We start from the raw sequence: 18,858 nt of genomic DNA on the forward strand, positions 1-18,858 counted from the left end.
CCCCACTTTGGGTCTCTATGGATCCCTATGGGTCCCTATGGGTCCCTATGGGTTTCTATGGGTCAGAATGGGCTTCAATGGGGTCCCTATGGGTTTCTATGGGTTTCTATGGGTCTCTATGGGTCCCTATGGGTTTCTATGGGTCCCTATGGGGTCTCTGTGGGTTCCTATGGGGTCTCTATGGTTCCCTATGGGTCTCAATGTGTCCCTATGGGGTCTCAATGGGTTCCTATGGGTCTCAATGGGTCCCTATGTGTCCCTATGGGTTCCTATGGGGTCTCTATGTGTCCCTATGGGGTCTCAATGGTTCCCTATGGGTCTCTATGGGTCCCTATGGGTCCCTATGTGGTCTCTATAGGTCTCTATGGGTCTCTATGGGTCTCAATGGTTCCCTATGGGGTCTCAATGGGTTCCTATGGGGTCTCTATGGGTTCCTATGGGGTCTCAATGGTTCCCTATGGGGTCCCTATTGGGTTTCAATGTGTCCCTATGGGTCCCTCTGGGTTCTCTATGGGTCTCAATGGTTCCCTATGGGGTCTCTATGGTTCCCTATGGGTCTCTATGGGTTCCTACGCGGTCTCTATGGTTCCCTATAGGTCTCAATGGTTCCCTATGGGGTCTCAATGGTTCCCTATGGGTCTCTATGGGTTCCTACGCGGTCTCTATGGTTCCCTATAGGTCTCAATGGTTCCCTATGGGGTTTCAATGGGTCCCTATGGGTCTCAGTGGGTCTCTATGGGTCCCTATGGGTTCTCTATGGGTTCCTATGGGTCTCTATGGGTCTCTATGGGTCCCTATGGGTCTCTATGGGTCTCTGTGGGTCCCTATGGGTTTCTATGGGTCTGAATGGGCTTCAATGGGGTCCCTATGGGTTTCTATGGGTCCTTATGGGGTCTCAATGGTTCCCTCTGGGTTCTCTATAGGTTCCTATGGGGTCTCAATGGTTCCCTATGGGGTCTCTATGGGGTCCCTATGGGTCCCTATGTGTTCCTATGTGTCCCTATGGGGTCCCTATGTGTCCCTATGGGGTCTCTATGGGTTCCTATGGGGTCTCAATGGTTCCCTATGGGGTCCCTATGCGTCCCTATGGGTCCCTATGGATTTCTATGGGTCTCTATGTGTCCCTATGGGTCTCAGTGTGTCCCTATGGGTCTCAATGGGACTGTATGGGTCCCTATGGGGTCTCTATGGGTCTAAATGGGATCTTATGGGTCCCTATGGGTCCCTATGGGTCTCAATGGGTCCCTATGTGTCCCTATGGGTTCCTGTGGGGTCTCAATGGTTCCCTATGGGGTCTCTATGGGTCCCTATGGGTTCTCTATGTGTCCCTGTGTGTCTCTATGGTTTCCTATGGGGTCTCTATGTGTCCCTATGGGGTCTCTATGGGTCCCTCTGGGTTCTCTATGGGTCTCTATGGGGTCTCTATGGGTCCCTATGGGTTCCTATGGGTCTCAATGGTTCCCTATGGGTCTCAATGGGACCGTATGGGTCCCTATGGGGTCTCTATGGGTCCCTATGGGTCTCTATGGGTCCCTATGAGTCCCTATGGGTCTCAATGGGTCCCTATGGTTCCCTATGGGGTCTCTATGGGTCCCTATGGGGTCTCTATGGGTTTCTATGGGTCTCAGTGGTTCCTATGGGTCTCAATGGGTCCCTATGGTTCCCTATGGGGTCTCTATGGGTCTCAATGTTTCCCTATGGGTCCCTATGGGGTCTCAATGTGTCCCTATGGGTTCCTGTGGGGTCTCAATGTGTCCCTATGGGTCCCTATGGGGTCTCTATGGGTTCCTATAGGTCTCAATGTGTCCCTATGGGTCCCTATGGGGTCTCAATGGTTCCCTATGGGGTCTCTATGGGTCCCTATGGGGTCTCTATGTGTCCGTATGGGGTCTCTATGTGTCCCTATGGGGTCTCTATGGGTCTCTATGGGTCCCTCTGGGTTCTCTATGGGTCCCTATGGGGTCCCTATGGTTCCCTATGGGTCCATACTCACCATGTGTGGGTCGTCGGGTCCCCTCCCCACTTTGGCCACCACGTCGATGAGGCGTCGAATTCGGGCCCAAACTTGGGGGGTTCGAATTGTGGGGGGGGGGTGGGTCAGGGATCGGTTCTTATATGGGGAGGGGGCCGGGATGGGGGGGGGTCCCACAAGGGGGTGGAGGAAACCCAGGTATTGCAGCCACACGCCCCCACCACCAGGGGGAGACAGAGTCACCGTGCTGCTCCGCACTATGGTCACCTATGGGGGTCAATAAGGGGGGGATAGGGTCACTTATGGGGCAGCAATGGGGTTCAATGGGGTTCAAGGGGGTTAAAGGGGGAATATGGTCACCTATGGGGTTCAAGGGGGTTAAAGGGGGTTAAATGGGGGGGATTAGGTGATATGGGGTCCTATTGGGTCCTATGGGGGTGATATGGGGGTGATATGGGGTCCTATGGGGTCCTATTGGGTCCTATAGGGTCCTATGGGGTGTTATGGGGTCCTATGGGGGTGATATGGGGTCCTATGGGATGATATGGGGTCCTATGGGGGCGATATGGGGTCCTATGGGGTCCTATTGTGTCCTATGGGGTCCTATGGGGTGTTATGGGGCCCTATGGGGGCGATATGGGGTCCTATGGGGTCCTATTGTGTCCTATGGGGTCCTATGGGGTGTTATGGGGCCCTATGGGGGCGATATGGGGTCCTATGGGGTCCTATTGGGTCTTATAGGGTCCTATGGGGTGTTATGGGGTCCTATGGGGGTGATATGGGGTCTTATGGTCATTTATGGGGTTAAATGGGGGGGGATTATGGTCACTTATGGGGTTAAATGGGATTAAAGGGGGGGAATAGGGTCAGTTATGGGGTTAAATGAGGACTATGGTCACCTATGGGGTTCAAGGGGGAATAGGGTCACCTATGGGGTTAAATGGGGGGGAATAGGGTCAGTTATGGGGCAGCAATGGAGTTCAATGGGGTTAAATGGGGGGGATTAGGGTCACTTATGGGGTTAAATGGGGTTAAAGGGGGAATAGGGTCAGTTATGGGGCAGCAATGGGGTTCAATGGGGTTAAATGGGGGGGATTAGGGTCATTTATGGGGCAGCAATGGGGTTCAATGGGGTTCAATGGGGAATAGGGTCACTTATGGGGCAGCAATGGGGTTCAATGGGGTTCAATGGGGAATAGGGTCACTTATGGGGCAGCAATGGGGTTCAATGGGGTTCAATGGGGAATAGGGTCACTTATGGGGCAGCAATGGGGTTCAAGGGGGTTCAATGGGGAATAGGGTCAATAATGGGGCAGCAATGGAGTTCAATGGGGTTCAATGGGGGAATAGGGTCACTTATGGGGCAGCAATGGGGTTCAATGGGGTTCAATGGGGAATAGGGTCACTTATGGGGCAGCAATGGGGTTCAATGGGGTTCAATGGGGAATAGGGTCACTTATGGGGCAGCAATGGGGTTCAATGGGGTTAAAGGGGGAATAGGGTCACTTATGGGGCAGCAATGGGGTTCAATGGGGTTCAAGGGGGAATAGGGTCACTTATGGGGCAGCAATGGGGTTCAATGGGGTTCAAGGGGGAATAGGGTCACTTATGGGGCAGCAATGGGGTTAAAGGGGGTTCAATGGGGTTCAATGGGGTTAAATGGGGGGGATTAGGGTCACTTATGGGGTTAAAGGGGGTTCAATGGGGTTAAAGGGGGAGGAATAGGTGATATGGGGTCCTATTGGGTCCTATGGGGGTGATATGGGGGTGATATGGGGTCCTATGGGGGTGATATGGGGTCCTATGGGGTGATAAGAGGGTTATATGGGGTCCTATGGGGGTGATATGGGGTCCTATGGGGTGATATGGGGTCCTATGGTTGTGATAAGGGGGTTATATGGGGTCCTATTGGGTCCTATGGGGGTGATATGAGATCCTATGGGGTCCTATGGGGTGATATGGGGTCCTATGGGGTTATAAGAGGGTTATATGGGGTCCTATGGGGTGATATGGGGTCCTATGGTTGTGATAAGGGGGTTATATGGGGTCCTATTGGTTCCTATGGGGTGATATGGGGTCCTATGGGGTGATATGGGGTCCTGTGGTTGTGATAAGGGGGTTATATGGGGTCCTATTGGGTCCTATGGGGGTGATATGAGATCCTATGGGGTCATATGGGGTGATATGACGTCCTATGGGGGTGATATGGGGGTGATATGGGGTCTTATGGGGTGATATGGGGTGATATGGGGTCCTATGGGGTGATAAGAGGGTTATATGGGGTCCTATGGGGGTGATATGGGGTCCTATGGGGTGATATGGGGTCCTATGGTTGTGATAAGGGGGTTATATGGGGTCCTATTGGGTCCTATGGGGGTGATATGAGATCCTATGGGTTCCTATGGGGTGATATGGGGTCCTATGGGGTTATAAGAGGGTTATATGGGGTCCTATGGGGTGATATGGGGTCCTATGGTTGTGATAAGGGGGTTATATGGGGTCCTATTGGTTCCTATGGGGTGATATGGGGTCCTATGGGGTCCTATGGGGTGATATGGGGTCCTGTGGTTGTGATAAGGGGGTTATATGGGGTCCTATTGGGTCCTATGGGGGTGATATGAGATCCTATGGGGTCATATGGGGTGATATGACGTCCTATGGGGGTGATAAGGGGGTCATATGGGGTCCTATGGGTTCCTATGGGGTACTATGGGGGTGATATGGGGTCCTATGGGGGTGATATGGGGTCTTATGGTCACCTATGGGGTTCAAGGGGGGGGATAGGGTCAGTTATGGGGTTCAATGGGGTTCAATGGGGACTATGGTCACCTATGGGGTTCAAGGGGGGGGATAGGGTCAGTTATGGGGTTAAAGGGGGGGGAATAGGGTCAGTTATGGGGCAGCAATGGGTTTAAAGGGGGTTCAATGGGGTTCAATGGGGTTCAATGGGGTTCAATGGGCACTATGGTCACCTATGGGGGTCAATAAGGGGGGGATAGGGTCACTTATGGGGCAGCAATGGGGTTCAATGGGGTTAAAGGGGGAATAGGGTCACTTATGGGGCAGCAATGGGGTTAAAGGGGGTTCAAGGGGGAATAGGGTCACTTATGGGGCAGCAATGGGGTTCAATGGGGTTAAAGGGGGTTCAATGGGCACTATGGTCACCTATGGGGGTCAATAAGGGGGGGCATAGGGTCACTTATGGGGCAGCAATGGGGTTCAATGGGGTTAAAGGGGGAATAGGGTCACTTATGGGGCAGCAATGGGGTTAAAGGGGGTTCAAGGGGGAATAGGGTCACTTATGGGGCAGCAATGGGGTTCAATGGGGTTAAAGGGGGTTCAATGGGCACTATGGTCACCTATGGGGGTCAATAAGGGGGGGGATAGGGTCACTTATGGGGCAGCAATGGGGTTCAATGGGGTTTAATGGGGTTAAATGGGGGGGTTTATGGTCACTTATGGGGTTAAAGGGGGTTCAATGGGGTTAAATGGGGGGGATTAGGGTCAGTTATGGGGTTCAATGGGGGGAATAGGGTTACTTATGGGGTTCAATGGGGTTCAATGGGGTTAAATGGGGGGGATTAGGGTCACTTATGGGGTTAAAGGGGGTTCAATGGGGTTAAATGGGGGGGATTAGGGTCAGTTATGGGGTTAAATGGGGTTAAATGGGGGGGGATTAGGGTCAGTTATGGGGTTAAAGGGGGAATAGGGTCAGTTATGGGGTACAATGAGGTTCAATGGGGTTAAATGGGGTTCAATGGGGTTAAATGGGGTTAAAGGGGGAATATGGTCACCTATGGGGTTCAAGGGGGCTAAAGGGGGTTAAATGGGGGGGATTAGGTGATATGGGGTCCTATTGGGTCCTATGGGGGTGATATGGGGGTGATATGGGGTCTTATGGGGTGATATGGGGTGATATGGGGTCCTATGGGGTGATAAGAGGGTTATATGGGGTCCTATGGGGGTGATATGGGGTCCTATGGGGTGATATGGGGTCCTATGGTTGTGATAAGGGGGTTATATGGGGTCCTATTGGGTCCTATGGGGGTGATATGAGATCCTATGGGTTCCTATGGGGTGATATGGGGTCCTATGGGGTTATAAGAGGGTTATATGGGGTCCTATGGGGTGATATGGGGTCCTATGGTTGTGATAAGGGGGTTATATGGGGTCCTATTGGTTCCTATGGGGTGATATGGGGTCCTATGGGGTCCTATGGGGTGATATGGGGTCCTGTGGTTGTGATAAGGGGGTTATATGGGGTCCTATTGGGTCCTATGGGGGTGATATGAGATCCTATGGGGTCATATGGGGTGATATGACGTCCTATGGGGGTGATAAGGGGGTCATATGGGGTCCTATGGGTTCCTATGGGGTACTATGGGGGTGATATGGGGTCCTATGGGGGTGATATGGGGTCTTATGGTCACCTATGGGGTTCAAGGGGGGGGATAGGGTCAGTTATGGGGTTCAATGGGGTTCAATGGGGACTATGGTCACCTATGAGGTTAAATGGGGGGATAGGGTCAGTTATGGGGCAGCAATGGGGTTCAATGGGGACTATGGTCACCTATGGGGTTCAAGGGGGGGGATAGGGTCACTTATGGGGCAGCAATGGGGTTAAATGGGGTTCAATGGGGTTAAAGGGGGAATATGGTCACCTATGGGGTTCAAGGGGGGAATAGGGTCAGTTATGGGGTTAAAGGGGGGGAAATAGGGTCACTTATGGGGCAGCAATGGGGTTAAATGGGGACTATGGTCACCTATGGGGTTAAAGGGGGGGAAATAGGGTCAGTTATGGGGCAGCAATGGGGTTCAATGGGCACTATGGTCACCTATGGGGGTCAATAAGGGGGGGATAGGGTCAGTTATGGGGCAGCAATGGGGTTCAATGGGGTTAAAGGGGGTTCAATGGGCACTATGGTCACCTATGGGGGTCAATAAGGGGGGGATAGGGTCACTTATGGGGCAGCAATGGGGTTAAAGGGGGTTAAATGGGGGGAATTAGGGTCAGTTATGGGGTTAAATGGGGTTAAATGGGGAGGATTAGGTGATATGGGGTCCTATTGGGTCCTATGGGGTGATATGGGGGTTATATGGGGTCCTATGGGGGCGATATGGGGTCCTATGGGGTGATATGGGGTCCTATGGTTGTGATAAGGGGGTTATATGGGGTCCTATTGGGTCCTATGGGGGTGATATGGGGTCCTATGGGGTCCTATGGGGTGATATGGGGTCCTATGGGTGTGATAAGGGGGTTATATGGGGTCCTATGGGGGTGATATGGGGTCCTATGGGATGATATGGGGTCCTATGGGGGTGATATGGGGTCCTATGGGGTCCTATCGGGTCCTATGGGGTCATATGGGGTGATATGGGGTCCTATGGGGTTGATAAGGGGGTTATATGGGGTCCTATGAGTTCCTATGGGGTCCTATGCAGTGATATGGGGTCCTATGGGGGTGATATGGGGTCTTATGGTCACTTATGGGGTTAAATGGGGGGATAGGGTCAGTTATGGGGTTCAATGGGGTTCAATGGGGACTATGGTCACCTATGGGGTTCAAGGGGGGGGATAGGGTCAGTTATGGGGTTAAAGGGGGGGGAATAGGGTCAGTTATGGGGCAGCAATGGGTTTAAAGGGGGTTCAATGGGGTTCAATGGGGTTCAATGGGGTTCAATGGGCACTATGGTCACCTATGGGGGTCAATAAGGGGGGGATAGGGTCACTTATGGGGCAGCAATGGGGTTCAATGGGGTTTAATGGGGTTAAATGGGGGGGTTTAGGGTCACTTATGGGGTTAAAGGGGGTTCAATGGAGTTAAAGGGGGGGGATTAGGGTCAGTTATGGGGTTCAATGGGGTTAAATGGGGTTAAATGGGGTTAAATGGGGGGGATTAGGGTCACTTATGGGGTTAAAGAGGAAATATGGTCAGTTATGGGGTTAAATGGGGGGATTAGGGTCACTTATGGGGTTAAATGGGCGGGATTAGGGTCACTTATGGGGCAGCAATGGGGTTAAATGGGGTTAAGGGGGGGAATTAGGGTCAGTTATGGGGTTCAATGGGGTTTAATGGGGTTAAATGGGGGGGATTAGGGTCACTTATGGGGTTAAAGGGGGAATAGGGTCAGTTATGGGGTTCAATGGGGGGGAATAGGGTCACTTATGGGGTTAAATGGGGTATAGGGTCAGTTATGGGGTTCAATGGGGTTCAATGGGGTTAAATGGGGGGGATTAGTGTCACTTATGGGGTTAAAGGGGGGGGATTATGGTCACTTATGGGGTTAAATGGGGGGACTATGGTCACCTATGGGGTTAAAGGGGGTTCAATGGGGTTAAATGGGGGGGATTAGGGTCACTTATGGGGTTAAAGGGGGAATAGGGTCAGTTATGGGGTTCAAGGGGGGGGAATAGGGTCACTTATGGGGTTCAATGGGGTTCAATGGGGACTATGGTCACCTATGGGGTTCAAGGGGGGGGATAGGGTCACTTATGGGGCAGCAATGGTGTTAAAGGGGGTTAAAGGGGGAATAGGGTCACTTATGGGGTTAAATGGGGACTATGGTCACCTATGGGGTTAAAGGGGGGGAATAGGGTCACTTATGGTGTTCAATGGGGACTATGGTCACTTATGGGGTTAAATGGGAGGGATTATGGTCACTTATGGGGCAGCAATGGGGTTAAAGGGAGACCACCCTTTCCTTTAGCCCCGCCCCTTTTCCTTTAGCTCCGCCCCATTTCCTTTAACCCCACCCATTTTCCCTTAGCTCCGCCCCCTTTCCCTTAGCCCCACCCCTTTTCTCTTAGCCACGCCCCCTTTCCCTTTAGCCCCGCCCCTTTTCCTTTAGCTCCGCCCCTTCCATTAAGCCACGCCCCTTCCTTTAGCCCCGCCCCTTTTCTCTTAGCCACGCCCACTTTCCTTTAGCCCCGCCCCTTTTTATTTAACCCACCTTCCTTCATCCCCGCCCCCTTTCCTTTAGCCCCTCCCCTTTCCCTTTAGCCCCGCCCCTTTTAGCCCCGCCCCCTTTCCTTTAGCCCCGCCCCTTTCCATTTAACCCACCTTCCTTTACCCCCGCCCCCTTTCCTTTAGCCCCGCCCCTTTCCCTTTAGCCCCGCCCCCTTTCCTTTAACCCCGCCCCCTTCCTTTTAACCCCGCTTCCTTTTCTTCAGCCCCGCCCCTTTTCCTTTAGTCCCGCCCCTTTCCTTTAGCCCCGCCCCTTTCCCTTAGCCCCGCCCCCTCTCCCTTAAGCCCCACCCCCTTCCCCCTTTAACCCACCTTCCTCTAGCCCCCCTTTCCCTTTAGCCCCGCCCCTTTCCTTTAGCCCCGCCCCTTTCCTTTAGCCCCGCCCCTTTTCCCTTAGCCCCGCCCCTTTCCCTTTAGCCCCGCCCCTTTCCCCTTAGCCCCGCACCTTTTCCTTTAGCCCCGCCTCTTCCCTCAAACCCCGCCCCTTTCATTTAGCCCCGCCCCTTCCTTAAGCCCCGCCCCTTTCCATTAGCCACGCCCTTTCCTTAGCCCCACCCCCTTTTCTCTTAGCCCCGCCCCCTTTCCATTAACCCCGCCCCCTCTCCTTTAGCCCTTCCCTTTAGCCCCGCCCTCTTTCCCCTTAGCCCCGCCCCCTTTCCCCTAGCCCCGCCCCATTTCCCTCAGCCCCGCCCCTTTCCATTAAGCCCCGCCCCTTTCCTTTAGTCCAGCCCCCTTCCCCTTAGTCCCGCCCCTTCCATTTAAACCTGCCCCCTTTTTCTTTAGCCCCGCCCCCTTTCCCTTTCAACCTGCCTTCCTTTAGCCCCGCCCCTTTCCCTTTAGCCCCGCCCCTTTTAACCTCTCCCTTTCCCTTTAGCCTCGCCCCTTCCCTTTTAACCCCGCCCCCTTTCCCCTTAGCCCCACCCCCTTTCCCTTAGCCACGCCTTTTCTTTAGCCCTGCCCCCTTTTAACCACGCTTTTCTTTAAACCCCGCCCCCACCTTCCTTTAGCCCCGCCCCCCTTCTCTTAGCCCCGCCCCTTTAACACAGCCCCTTTCCCTTTAGCCCCGCCCCTTCCCTTTTAACCCCGCCTCCTTTCCCCTTAGCTCCGCCCTCTTTCCCCTTAACCCCGCCCCTTTTCTTTAGCCCCGTCCCTTTCCCCTTAGCCCCGCCCCCTTTCTCCTTAGCCCCGCCCCTTTCCTTTTAACCCCGCCCCCTTTCCCTTTAGCCCCGCCCTCTTTCCCCTCAGCCCCGCCCTCTTTCCCCTTAGCCCCGCCCTCTTCCCCCTTAGCCTTGCCCCCTTTCCCCTTAGCCCTGCCCCCTCTTTTTAGCCCCGCCCCCTTTCCCCTTAGCCCCGCCCCCTTTCCCTTAGCCCCGCCCCCTCGCTATTTAACCCCCCCCGCACCTTGTCGGGCTGTGAGTCGTTGCGTGGCCGTAGGAATGTGAGCAGATGGAGCCCGGGGGGGACGTCGTCCGTCCTGCACTGCTCCAATGACGTCAGCAGCTGAGCACGGGGACCCCACCACCCGTGGGTGCCCCCCACCCGGCCCATGCGGCACCGGGACGCCTCTATGGGGGGAGATACAGGGGTATTATATGGAGTTATGGGGTTATATGGGGTCCTATGGAGGTGATATGGGGGTTATATGGGGTCCTATGGGGTCCTATGGAGGTGATATGGGGGTTATATGGGGTCCTATGGGGTCCTATGGAGGTGATATGGGGGTTATATGGGGTCCTATGGGGTCCTATGGGGTGATATGGGGTCCTATTGGGTCCTTTGGGGTGATATGGGGACCTATGGGGGTGATATGGGGTCCTATGGGATGATATGGGGTCCTATAGGTTCCTATGGGGTCCTATAGGTTCCTATGGGGTCCTATAGGTTCTTATGGGGTCCTATTGGGTCCTAAGGGGGTGATAGGGGGTCCTATTGGTTCCTATGGGGCCCTATGGGGGTGATATGGGGTCCTATGGGGGTGATAAGGGTGTTATATGGGATCCTATGGGGAGATATGGGGTCCTATGGGGGTGAAATGGGGGTTATATGGGGTCCTATAGGTTCCTATGGGGTCCTATTGGGTCCTATGGGGTGATATGGGTTGATATGGGGTGATACGGGGTCCTATAAGTTCCTATGGGGTCATATGGGGTTCCTATGGGGTCCTATGCGGTGATATGGGGTCCTATGGGGGTGATATGGGATCCTATGGGGTGATATGGGGTCAGCAGCTGAGCACGGGGACCCCACCACCCGTGGGTGCCCCCCACCCGGCCCATGCGGCACCGGGACGCCTCTATGGGGGGAGATAGAGGGGTATTATATGGAGTTATGGGGTTATATGGGGTCCTACTGGGTCCTATTGGGTTCTATGGGGCCCTATTGTGGTCATATGGTGGTGATATGGGGTGATGTGGGGTCCTATGGGAGTGATAAGGGGGTTATATGGGGTCCTATGGGATCCTATGGGGTCCTATTAGGTCCTATGGGGGTGATAAGGGTGTTATACGGGATCCTATTGGGTGATATGGGGTCCTACGGGGTCCTATTGGGTCCTACTGGGTTCTATGGGGTCCTATTATGGTCCTATGGGGGTGATATGGGGTCCTTCTATGGTCCTATGGGGTGATATGGGGTCCTATTGGGTCCTACGGGGTGATATGGGATCCTATGGAGTCCTATGGGGTGATATGGGGTCCTATGGGATGATATGGGGTCCCATGGGGTCCTATTGGTTCCTATGGGGTCCTATGGGGTTCTATGGGTTCCTATGGGGTGATATGGAGTCCTATGGAGGTGATAAGGGGGTTATATGGGGTCCTATGGGGTCCTATGGGGTGATATGGGGTCCTATTGGGTCCTATGGGTTCCTATGGGTTTCTATGGGGGTGATAAGGGGGTTATATGGGGTCCTATGGGGTGATATGGGGTCCTATTGGGTCCTATTGAGTCCTATGGGTTCCTATGGGGTGATATGGGGATAATAGGGGGTTCTATGAGGTGATATGGGGTCCTATAGGGTCCTATTGGCCCCGCCCCCTCCCTCATTTAGCCCCGCCCCCTTTTATCGCACCAGCCAATGGGAGGCAGGCGCCGTTCTTGCTTAGCCCCTCTCCCTCCCTCATTTATAGCCCCGCCCCTTTTGTCTCACCAGCCAATGGGAGGCAGGCACCCTTGCTTAGCCCCACCCCTCATTGTTTAGCCCCGCCCCCTCCCTCATTTAGCCCCGCCCCTTTCATCTCACCAGCCAATGAGAGACAGGCGTCTTTTAGCCCCACCCCTTTTATCTCACCAACCAATGGGAGGCAGGCGACCTTGCTTAGCCCCGCCCCTCATTGTTTAGCCCCGCCCCCATTGTCCTACCAGCCAATGGGAGGCAGGCGTCCTTGCTTAGCCCCGCCCCCTTCTCGCTTAGCCCCGCCCCCTCACTAAGCCCTGCCCCTTTGTCTCACCAGCCAATGGGAGGCAGGCACCCTTGCTTAGCCCCACCCCTCATTGTTTAGCCCCGCCCCCTCCCTCATTTAGCCCCGCCCCTTTTGTCTCACCAGCCAATGGGATGCAGGCGTCTTTTAGCCCCGCCCCCTGCCTTGCGTAGCCCCGCCCCTTTTATCTCACCAGCCAATGGGAGGCAAGCATCGTTCTCATTTAGCCCCACCCCTCTCATTTAGCCCCGCCCCCTGTCTCGCTTAGCCCTGCCCCCTTTCATCTCACCAGCCAATGGGAGGCATGCATCTTTTAGCCCCGCCCCCTCCTCGCTTAGCCCCGCCCCCATTGTCCTACCAGCCAATGGGAAGCAGGCGTCCTTGCTTAGCCCCGCCCCTTGCCTCGCTTAGCCCCGCCCCTTTTGTCTCACCAGCAAATGGGAGGCAGGCGTCTTTTAGCCCCGCCCCTCACTGCTTAGCCCCGCCCCCCTTGTCTCAGCAGCCAATGGGAGGCAGGCGTCATTCTTGCTTAGCCCCGCCCCCTGCCTCGCTTAGCCCCGCCCCTTTTATCTCACCAGCCAATGGGAGGCAGGCGTCTTTTAGCCCCGCCCCCTCATTTAGCCCCGCCCCCTCCTCGCTTGTCCCCGCCCCTTTCAATTCCCCACCCAATGGGAGGCAGGCGCGGTTCTTTTCTCCCCGCCCCTTTTCTCTCCCCGTCCAATGGGATGCGGGCGCTGGGACTCACCGGCCAATGGGAGGCAGGTGTCGTTCTGCACGCACCAGCCGTAGGCGCCATCTTGGCGCCGTGGGGCGCTGAACACGAGGCAGGACGAGCAGTCGGGGAGGAGCCGGGACAGGGACCCACAGCGGGGGGGGGGGCACTACATGGGGGAACACATCAGTGACACATCAGTGGGGCTGACCCATAAGTGAATGGGACCCATAAGTGGGGGGCAGGACCCATAAGTGACCCATAAGTGGGGCTGACCCATAAGTGAATGGGACCCATAAGTGAGACCCATATTGAGACCCATAAGTGAGACCCATAAGTGGGACCCATAAGTGAGACCCATATTGAGACCCATAAATGAGACCCATAAGTGGGACCCATAAGTTGGGCTGGCCCATAAGTGGGGAGGGAGACCCATAAGTGGGGGCTGGGACCCATAAGTGAGACTGACCCATAAGTGAGACCCATAAGTGGGGGGCAGGACCCATAAGTGACCCATACGTGGGGCTGACCCATAAGTGGGACCCATAAGTGGGGGGCAGGACCCATAAGTGGAGGCAATGGGACCCATAAGTGACCCATAAGTGGGGATGGGAGCCATAAGTGGGACCTATAAGTGGGGCTGACCCATAAGTGGGGCCTATAAGTGAGACCCCATAAGTGGGACCCATAAGTGGGACCCATAAGTTGGGGGTGGGACCCATAAGTGGGGGCAATGGGACCCATAAGTGGGGGATGGGACCCATAAGTGGGACCTATAAGTGGGACTGACCCATAAGTGGGACCCATAAGTGGGGAGGGGGAGCCATAAGTGGGGCTGACCCATAAGTGGAGGCAATGGGACCCATAAGTGGGGAGGGGGAGCCATAAGTGAGACCCATAAGTGGGGGAGCAGGACCCATAAGTGGGGAGGGGGAGCCATAAGTGGGACCCATAAGTTGGGGGTGGGACCCATAAGTGCGACCCATAAGTGGGGCTGACCCATAAGTGGGACCCACCCATAAGTTGGGGGCGGGACCCATAAGTGGGGACAGGACCCATAAGTGGGACCATCAGTGGGGCTGATCCATAAGTGGGACCCATAAGTGAGGGGTGGGACCCATAAGTGGGGACAGGACCCATAAGTGGGACCCATAAGTGGGGCTGACCCATAAGTGGAGGCAATGGGACCCATAAGTGGGGGATGGGACCCATAAGTGGGACCCATAAGTGAGACTGACCCATAACCCACCCCATAACCACCCACCCTGCCCCATAGCTGCCCCATAACCACCCCCCCCGCCCCATAACCAACCCCCCTGCCCCATAGCTGCCCCATAACCAGCCCCCCCTGCCCCATAACCAGCCCCCTGCCCCATAACCACCCCATAACCAGCCCCCCTGCCCCATAACCCCCCCCACCGCCCCATATCCACCCCATAACCAGCCCCCCTGCCCCATAACCACCCCCCCCCCTGCCCCATATGAGCCCCACATCTCACCCCTCCCCCCGCTGGGGGTCTCGTACATCCCCCCCGGCACCAGGAGCATTGGGGGTCGGCGCTGCAGGCGCTGGGATCGGGGTGGGCAGAGCAGGGGTCGGGGTGCTGGGGAAATAGGGGGCATCTATGGGGCTGGGACCCACAGACACCACATAGAGACCAGATGTGGGGCTGGGACCCACAGACACCCCATAGAGACCAGATGTGGGGCTGGGACCCACAGACACCCCATAGAGACCAGATGTGGGGCTGGGACCCACACAGACCCCATAGAGACCATATGTGGGGCTGGAAACCCCATAGACCCCATAGAGCCCATATGTGGGGCTGGGACCCACACACAGCCCATATGTGGGGCTGAGACCCACACAGACTCCATAGAGACCATATGTGGGGCTGGGAATCCCATAGACCCCATAGAGCCCATATGTGGGGCTGGGACCCACACACAGCCCATATGTGGGGCTGAGACCCACACAGACTCCATAGAGACCATATGTGGGGCTGGGAATCCCATAGACCCCATAGAAACCATATGTGGGGCTGGGACCCACATACACCCCATAGAGACCATATGTGGGGCTGGGAATCCCATAGACCCCATAGAAACCATATGTGGGACTGGGACCCACATACACCCCATAGAGAACATATGTGGGGCTGGGAATCCCATAGAGCCCATATGTGGGGCTGAGACCCCCACACAGCCCATAGAGCCCATATGTGGGGCTGGGAACCCCATAGACCCCATAGAGACCATATGTGGGGCTGGGAACCCCATAGACCCCATAGAGACCATATGTGGGGCTGGGAACTCCATAGACCCCATAGATCCCCCACAGAGGCCGTATGTGGGGCTGAGACCCACACACAGCCCATACGTGGGGCTGGGACTCACAGACACCACATAGAGACCATATGTGGGGCTGGGAACCCCATAGCCCCCCATATGTGGGTCAGGAACCCCCCATAACCCCCCATATGTGGGTCAGGGAGCCCCCATAGCCCCCATATGTGGGTCTGGGACCCCCCATAGTCCCCCATAGCCCCCCATATGTGGGTCAGGGACCCCCAGGACCCCCCATAGCCCCCCATAGCCCCCCATATGTGGGTCAGGGACCCCTCATAGCCCCCCATATGTGGGTCAGGGACCCCCCATAGCCCCCCATATGTGGGTCAGGGACCCCCCAAAGACCCCATAGACCCCCCATATGTGGGTCAGGGACCCCCCATATCCCCCCATATGTGGATCTGGGACCCCCCATAGCCCTCCATATCCCCCCATATGTGGGTTTGGGACCCCCAGGACCCCCCATATCCCCCCATATGTGGGTCTGAGACCCCCCATAGCCCCCCATATGTGGGTCAGGAACCCCCCATAGACCCCCATATGTGGGTCAGGGACACCTCATAGCCTCCCATATGTGGGTCTGGGACCCCTCAAAGACCCCACAGACCCCCCATAGCCCCCCATATGTGGGTCAGAGACCCCCAGTATCCCCCATAGCCCCCCATATGTGGGTTGGAACCCCCCATAGCCCCCCATAGCCCCCCATATGTGGATCAGGGACCCCCTATAGCCCCCCATAGCCCCCATATGTGGGTCAGGGACCCCCATAGCCCCCCATATGTGGGTCTGAGACCCCCCATAGACCCCCATATGTGGGTCAGGGACCCCCATATCCACCCCTATATGACTCACCCCTTGGGGTCTGTCCTGCAGCACCGAGTTGGGCACCTTGAAGGCAATGAGATCCCCCCGGGCCACCCCATTGAAGCCCCCGATCACCACCATCACCCGGCCCCATAGCACAGCCGAGGTATGGGACACGCGACCCCCACCTGGGGGGGGGGGAAAGCTGGGGGGAAATGGGGGAAATCAGCAACTAAATGGGGGGAAATGGGGGGAAATGGGGGGTATGGGGGATATGGGGGGGATATGGGGGGAAATAGGGGGAAATAGGGGGGATATAGGGGGAAATAGGGGGGATATGGGGGGGAAATGGGGGGAAATGGGGCAGAAATGGGGAAAATGGGGGGAAATATGGGGGATATGGGGGATATGGGGGGAAATGGGGGGGAAATGGGGGGAAATGGGGGGAAATAGGGGAAATTAGCAACAAAATGGGGGGGAATGGGGGGAAATGGGGGGATATGGGGGATATGGGGGGAAATAAGGGGGATATGGGGGGGATATGGGGGAAAATGGGGGGAAATAGGGGAAATCAGCACCAAAATGGGGGGAAATAGGGGGAAATAGGGGGGATATGGGGCAGAAATGGGGAAAATGGGGGGAAATGGGGGGGAAATGGGGAGGATATGGGGGAAAATAGGGGGGAAATGGGGGGAAATAAGGGGAAATCAGCTCCAAAATGGGGGGAAATGGGGGGAAATAAGGTGGAAATAGGGGTAAAATGGGGTAAAATGGGGTAAAATTGGGGAAATAAGGGGGAAATGGGGGGAAATCAGCAACAAAATGGGGGAAAATGGGGGGAAATGGGGCAGAAATGGGGTAAAATGGGGGGAAATAGGGGGAAATGGGGGAAATAAGGGGGAAATAGGGGGATATGGGGAGGAAGGAGGGGAAATAGGGGGAATATGGGGGAAATGGGGGGAAATAGGGGGAAATCAGCACCAAAATGGGGGGAATTGGGGGGAAATAAGGGGGATATGGGGGGAAATGGGGGAAATCAGCAACAAAATGGGGGGAATGGGGGGAAATAAGGGGAAATAGGGGGAAATTAGCAACAAAATGGGGGGAAATGGGGGGGAAATAGGGGGAAATAGGGGGAAATGGGGCAGAAATGGAGCACATAGGGGGGATATAGGGGGAAATAAGGGGGATATGGGGGGGAAATGGGGGGAAATGGGGGGAAATAGGGGGGAAATCAGCACCAAAAGGGGGTAAAATGGGGGAAATAGAGGGGAAATGGGAAGGAAATGGGGGGAGTAGGGGGGAATTAGGGGGGAAATGGGGGGAAATAAGGGGGATATGGGGGAAATAGGGGGAAATCAGCACCAAATGGGGGAAATAAGGGGGATATGGGGGGGAAATCTGGGGGGAAATGGGGGAAATTAGCAACAAAATGGGGGGAAATGGGGGGAAATAGGGAAAATGGGGGAAATAGGGGGGAAATATGGGGGATATCGGGGGAAATAAGGGGAAATAGGGGGGAAATGGGGGTAAATGGGGGGAAATGGGGGGGATATGGGGGATATGGGGGGGAAATGGGGGGAAATGGGGAAATCAGCTCCAAAATGGGGTAAAATGGGGGGAAATAGGGGCGAAAAGGGGGGAAATGGGGCAGAAATGGAGCACATAGGGGGGATATAGGGGGAAATGGGGGGGAATGGGGGAAATGGGGGGGGAAGGAGGGGAAATAAGGGGGAAATAAGGGGGAAATAAGGGGGAAATGGGGGGAAATAGGGGGAAAAGGGGGGAAATAGGGGGGAAATGGGGGGAAATAGGGGGGAAATGGGAGGGAATGGGGGAAGTAAGAGAGGAATTGGGGGGAAATGGGGCAGAAATGGGGAAAACGGGGGGAAATATAGGGGAAATGGGGAGGATATAGGGGGAAAATAAGGGGGAAATATGGGGGAAATGGGGGAAATGGGGAGGATATGGGGAAAATAGGGGGGAAATGGGGGAAATGGGGGAAATAGGGGGAAAAGGGGGGGAAAATAAGGGGAAATCAGCCCCAAAATGGGGGAAAATGGGGGAAATAAGGGGAAATGGGGCAGAAATGGGGAAAATGGGGGGAAATAGGGGGGAAATAGGGGGAAAATGGGGGGAAATGGGGGGAAATGGGGGGAAATGGGGGGAAAATAGCAACAAAATGGGGGGAAATGGGGGGAAATAGGGGGAAAATGGGGCAGAAATGGGGAAAATGGGGGGAAATAAGGGGGATATGGGGAGAAATAGGGGGGAAATAAGGGGGATATGGGGGGGAAATCAGCTCGAAAATGGGGTAAAATGGGGGGAAATGGGGGGAATATGGGGGATATGGGGGGAAATGGGGGGAAATTAGCAACAAAATGGGGGGAAATGGGGGGAAATAGGGGGGAAATAAGGGGGAAATATGGGGGATATCGGGGGAAATAAGGGGGAAATAGGGGGGAAATGGGGGGAAATGGGGGGAAATGGGGGGAAATAAGGGGAAATCAGCACCAAAATTGGGGGAAATGGAGAGGAAAAGGGGGGGAAATGGGGGAAATCAGCAACAAAATAGGGGGGAAATGGGGAGGATATGGGGGGAAATAAGGGGGATATGGGGGGATATGGGGGGAAATA

General features: G+C 55.3%; 1 protein-coding gene across 1 annotated transcript in view; it reads right to left on the reverse strand.

Moving 5' to 3' along the window:
- LOC146751948 (multiple epidermal growth factor-like domains protein 8) overlaps nucleotides 1-18,858 on the reverse strand; it is a 155,123-nt gene that overhangs the window by 123,796 nt on the left and 12,469 nt on the right. The window contains exons 4-8 of the mRNA XM_085533458.1: nucleotides 16,270-16,426; nucleotides 14,568-14,699; nucleotides 13,102-13,237; nucleotides 10,339-10,502; nucleotides 1,994-2,239 (exon numbers count right to left, since the gene is read on the reverse strand). Coding sequence (XP_085389584.1) covers nucleotides 1,994-2,239; nucleotides 10,339-10,502; nucleotides 13,102-13,237; nucleotides 14,568-14,699; nucleotides 16,270-16,426 — 835 coding nt within the window. The remainder of the gene's footprint in view (nucleotides 1-1,993; nucleotides 2,240-10,338; nucleotides 10,503-13,101; nucleotides 13,238-14,567; nucleotides 14,700-16,269; nucleotides 16,427-18,858) is intronic.

The sequence above is a fragment of the Coturnix japonica genome, unplaced genomic scaffold (assembly GCF_054131305.1).
Source record: "Coturnix japonica strain WE unplaced genomic scaffold, WE-NBRP24 Scf060, whole genome shotgun sequence".
Lineage (NCBI taxonomy): Eukaryota > Metazoa > Chordata > Aves > Galliformes > Phasianidae > Coturnix > Coturnix japonica.